This window comes from Cebus imitator, unplaced genomic scaffold (assembly GCF_001604975.1).
Source record: "Cebus imitator isolate Cc_AM_T3 unplaced genomic scaffold, Cebus_imitator-1.0 Scaffold117, whole genome shotgun sequence".
In the NCBI taxonomy this organism is placed as follows: Eukaryota; Metazoa; Chordata; class Mammalia; order Primates; family Cebidae; genus Cebus; species Cebus imitator.
The window spans coordinates 4,223,575-4,226,312 of NW_016107432.1; the positions used below are offsets into that span (position 1 = coordinate 4,223,575).

Sequence of the window (2,738 nt, forward strand, 5' to 3'; positions counted from 1 at the left end):
TGAGGAGGTGAGGAGGTGAGGAGTGAGGAGGTGAGGAGGTGAGAAGTGAGGAGGTGAGGAGTGAGGAGGTGAGGAGTGAGGAGTCAGGAGGTGAGGAGGTGAGGTGTGAGGAGGTGAGAAGTTAGGATACTGGCAGGGGCTGACTGCAGCCTCGTCTGAGGGATCCTGGCATCCACTCCTCGCCATAATTCTTTCCCTGAAACCCTCCGGCTGGGCACACAGCATAGGGCACCCCAGCAGCTTTCCAGTTCTGTCCCTGGCCTGGTTCTGGGATGGCAGGACCTGATCTTTGTGGCCTGGGAATTCCAGAGCCCGGGCCACATAGTGCCCTGAAAGGCCTTTTCCCAGGAAGGGCGGGTACATGGGCCAGCCAGGTCCTGATGAGCCCCGGGATCCCTGTGGCCTAGCCCAGCCTTGCCTGGGGTCAGCTGCGAGCGTCGGGACTGGCCAGGAGTCCTGGGATCCATGGGATGGAGTAGAAATGGCCCTGGACAGAGCGGATGAGATGTGGTGTTCGGAGGTGTTGAGTGAGTGTGGGCTCAGCGCGCCTGGGGCCAGGGGCTTCAGAACCCATCCTCCTCCAGACAGTATCTCCGTGTGGTCCATTTCCTGTGTTAGAACCCCATAGATTCATTTATTTCACCAACCCCCGTCCCCCGCCAAACATCTGCTGTTTAACAAGGAGGTGAGGAAGGTGAGGAGGTGAGGAGGAAGAAGGAAAGCCCTGGGCTGGATTTCTTGGACACTGCCTCATCTTGGTTCATTGCACAGGTGAGGCCAGACTCAGGCCTGATCCAGCTCCCCAGATCCTAGCCCCGGGCACCCTCAGCTCAGCCCCCTCTTCCCACAGGCTTGGGACTCACTCTGTAGGCCCTGGGGAACCTCTGGGGACCTTGTTGGGGGGCCTTCTGCCTGCAGCCACAGCGTTCTTGTGGGGGCAGCCGACCAGATCCAAGCCCGGAGCACTGAAATGAGATTCAGAAGAAAGCTTCATTGCCTCCTGCCCTGAGCCGGTGGCGATGAATAATTTAGACAAATACACATCCCTTTCACAGTGGCTGCCCTGAACCCTTTTAATCAAAATCAGGCCTTTGAAAAATGTTTTTGGAGAACAGGAGGTTGCCGTGAGCCGCCAGGTTCGGGCGGAGGCACCACGCGTGACAGAGACAGTTGCTCAGTCTCCGTGCCCAGAGCCAGCGGCCTCAGCGGCTGAGAGTAAGTCACCTCCCCTTCTCCTTATCAGCAAGGGTCTCCTGCAGGTCCTGGTGGGCTGCTTGCTCAGTAGACTTATATGCAGTTGGCTCCAGGTTTGGGGGTCCTGGTCCTGCCCTGCAGCAGAACCCTTCATTCTGGGATTTGGGGAGCTGTCATTACACGCTCTCTTGCTTGGAGATGGGCTGGAGGTGGATGTCCACACTTGTGACCGTGCCGGTGCCCCGGGCCTCCTGGAGGACAGCTGGGGGTGCCCAGAGCACAATGGGCATGCAGGGCTCAAGGCCTGGGTTCCCTGGCTGGGGACGTGGGTGTTGTTGGGGGTTGGGGACATGGGTACCATTGGAGATCTGGAGGTGTGGGCACCTTTTGGGGTTCAGGGAATGGGTGCCTTTGGGGGTCTGGGGGCGTAGGTGTTTTGGGGGGTCTTGGGTATAGGTATTTTTGGGGGTTGAGGGCATGCGTGTTGTTGAGGTTCTGGGGGTATAGGTGTTGGGGTTCTTGGGTTGTAGGTATTGGGGGTCTGGGGCTGTAAGTATTGTCAGGGGTCTGGGGGTGTGGATGTTGTCGGGGTCTGGGGGTGTGGGTGTTGTTGGGGGTCTGGGGGCATGAGTGTTGTTGGGGGTTGGGGTCATGGTTGCCATTGTAGGTCCGGAGGTATGGGCACCTTTTGGGGTTTGGGGCATGGGTGCCTTTGGGGGTCTGGGGGTGTAGGTGCTGTCAGGGGTCTGGGGGCATAGGTGTTTTTGGGGACCTCGGGATGTAAGTATTTTTGGGGGTTAGGGGCCTGGGTGCAGTTGGGGGTTGAGGGCATGGGTGTTTTTGGGGTTCTGGGGGTGTAGGTGTTGGGGTTCTAGGGCTGTAGGTATTGGGGTCTGGGGCTGTGGGTGTTTTCAAGGGTCTGGAGGTGTAGGTATTGTCAGGGGTCTGGGGGTGTAGGTGTTAGGAGTCTGGGGGTTTGAATATTGTCAGGGGTCTGGGAGTATGGGTGTTGTTGAGGATTGAGGGCATGGGTGTTGGTGGTTGGGGGCTGTAGGTGACAGGGGTCGGGTTGTGGGTGTTGTCAGGGGTCTGGTGGTGTGGGTGTTGCTGGAGGTTGAGGGCATGGGTATTGTCGGGGGTCTGGGGGTGTAGGTGTCAGGGTTCTGGGGTGTAGGTGTCGGGGGTCTGGGGGTGTGGGTGTTGGGGGCCTGAGGGTGTGGGTGGTGTTGGAGGTCTGGGGGTGTGGGTGTTGGGGATCTTTAGGTGTAGGTGTTGTTGGGGGTCTGGTGGTGTGTTTTGGGGGTCAGGGGTAGGTGTTGTTGGGGATCTGGGGTGTAGATACTGGGGGTCTTGGGGTGTGGGTGTTGTCTGGGGTCTCGGGATGTAGGTGTTGTTGGAGTCTGGGGGTGTGGATATTATCTGGGGTCTGGGAGTATAGGTGTTGTTGAGGGTTTTTGGGTGTAGGTGTTGGGGGTCTGAGGGTATGGGTGTTGTTGGGGGTCTGGGGGTTTGGGTGTTGTCAGGGGTTTGGGGATGTTGGTGTT

General features: G+C 58.5%; 1 protein-coding gene across 1 annotated transcript in view; it reads right to left on the reverse strand.

Annotated features, from left to right (window-relative positions):
• LOC119472739 (lateral signaling target protein 2 homolog) overlaps positions 1-1,847 on the reverse strand; it is a 35,251-nt gene extending 33,404 nt beyond the window's left edge. Inside the window, exons 1-2 of the mRNA XM_037742141.1 lie at positions 1,553-1,847; positions 1,375-1,456 (exon numbers count right to left, since the gene is read on the reverse strand). Coding sequence (XP_037598069.1) covers positions 1,375-1,456; positions 1,553-1,847 — 377 coding nt within the window. The remainder of the gene's footprint in view (positions 1-1,374; positions 1,457-1,552) is intronic.
• Between the last annotated feature and the right edge of the window lie 891 nt (positions 1,848-2,738).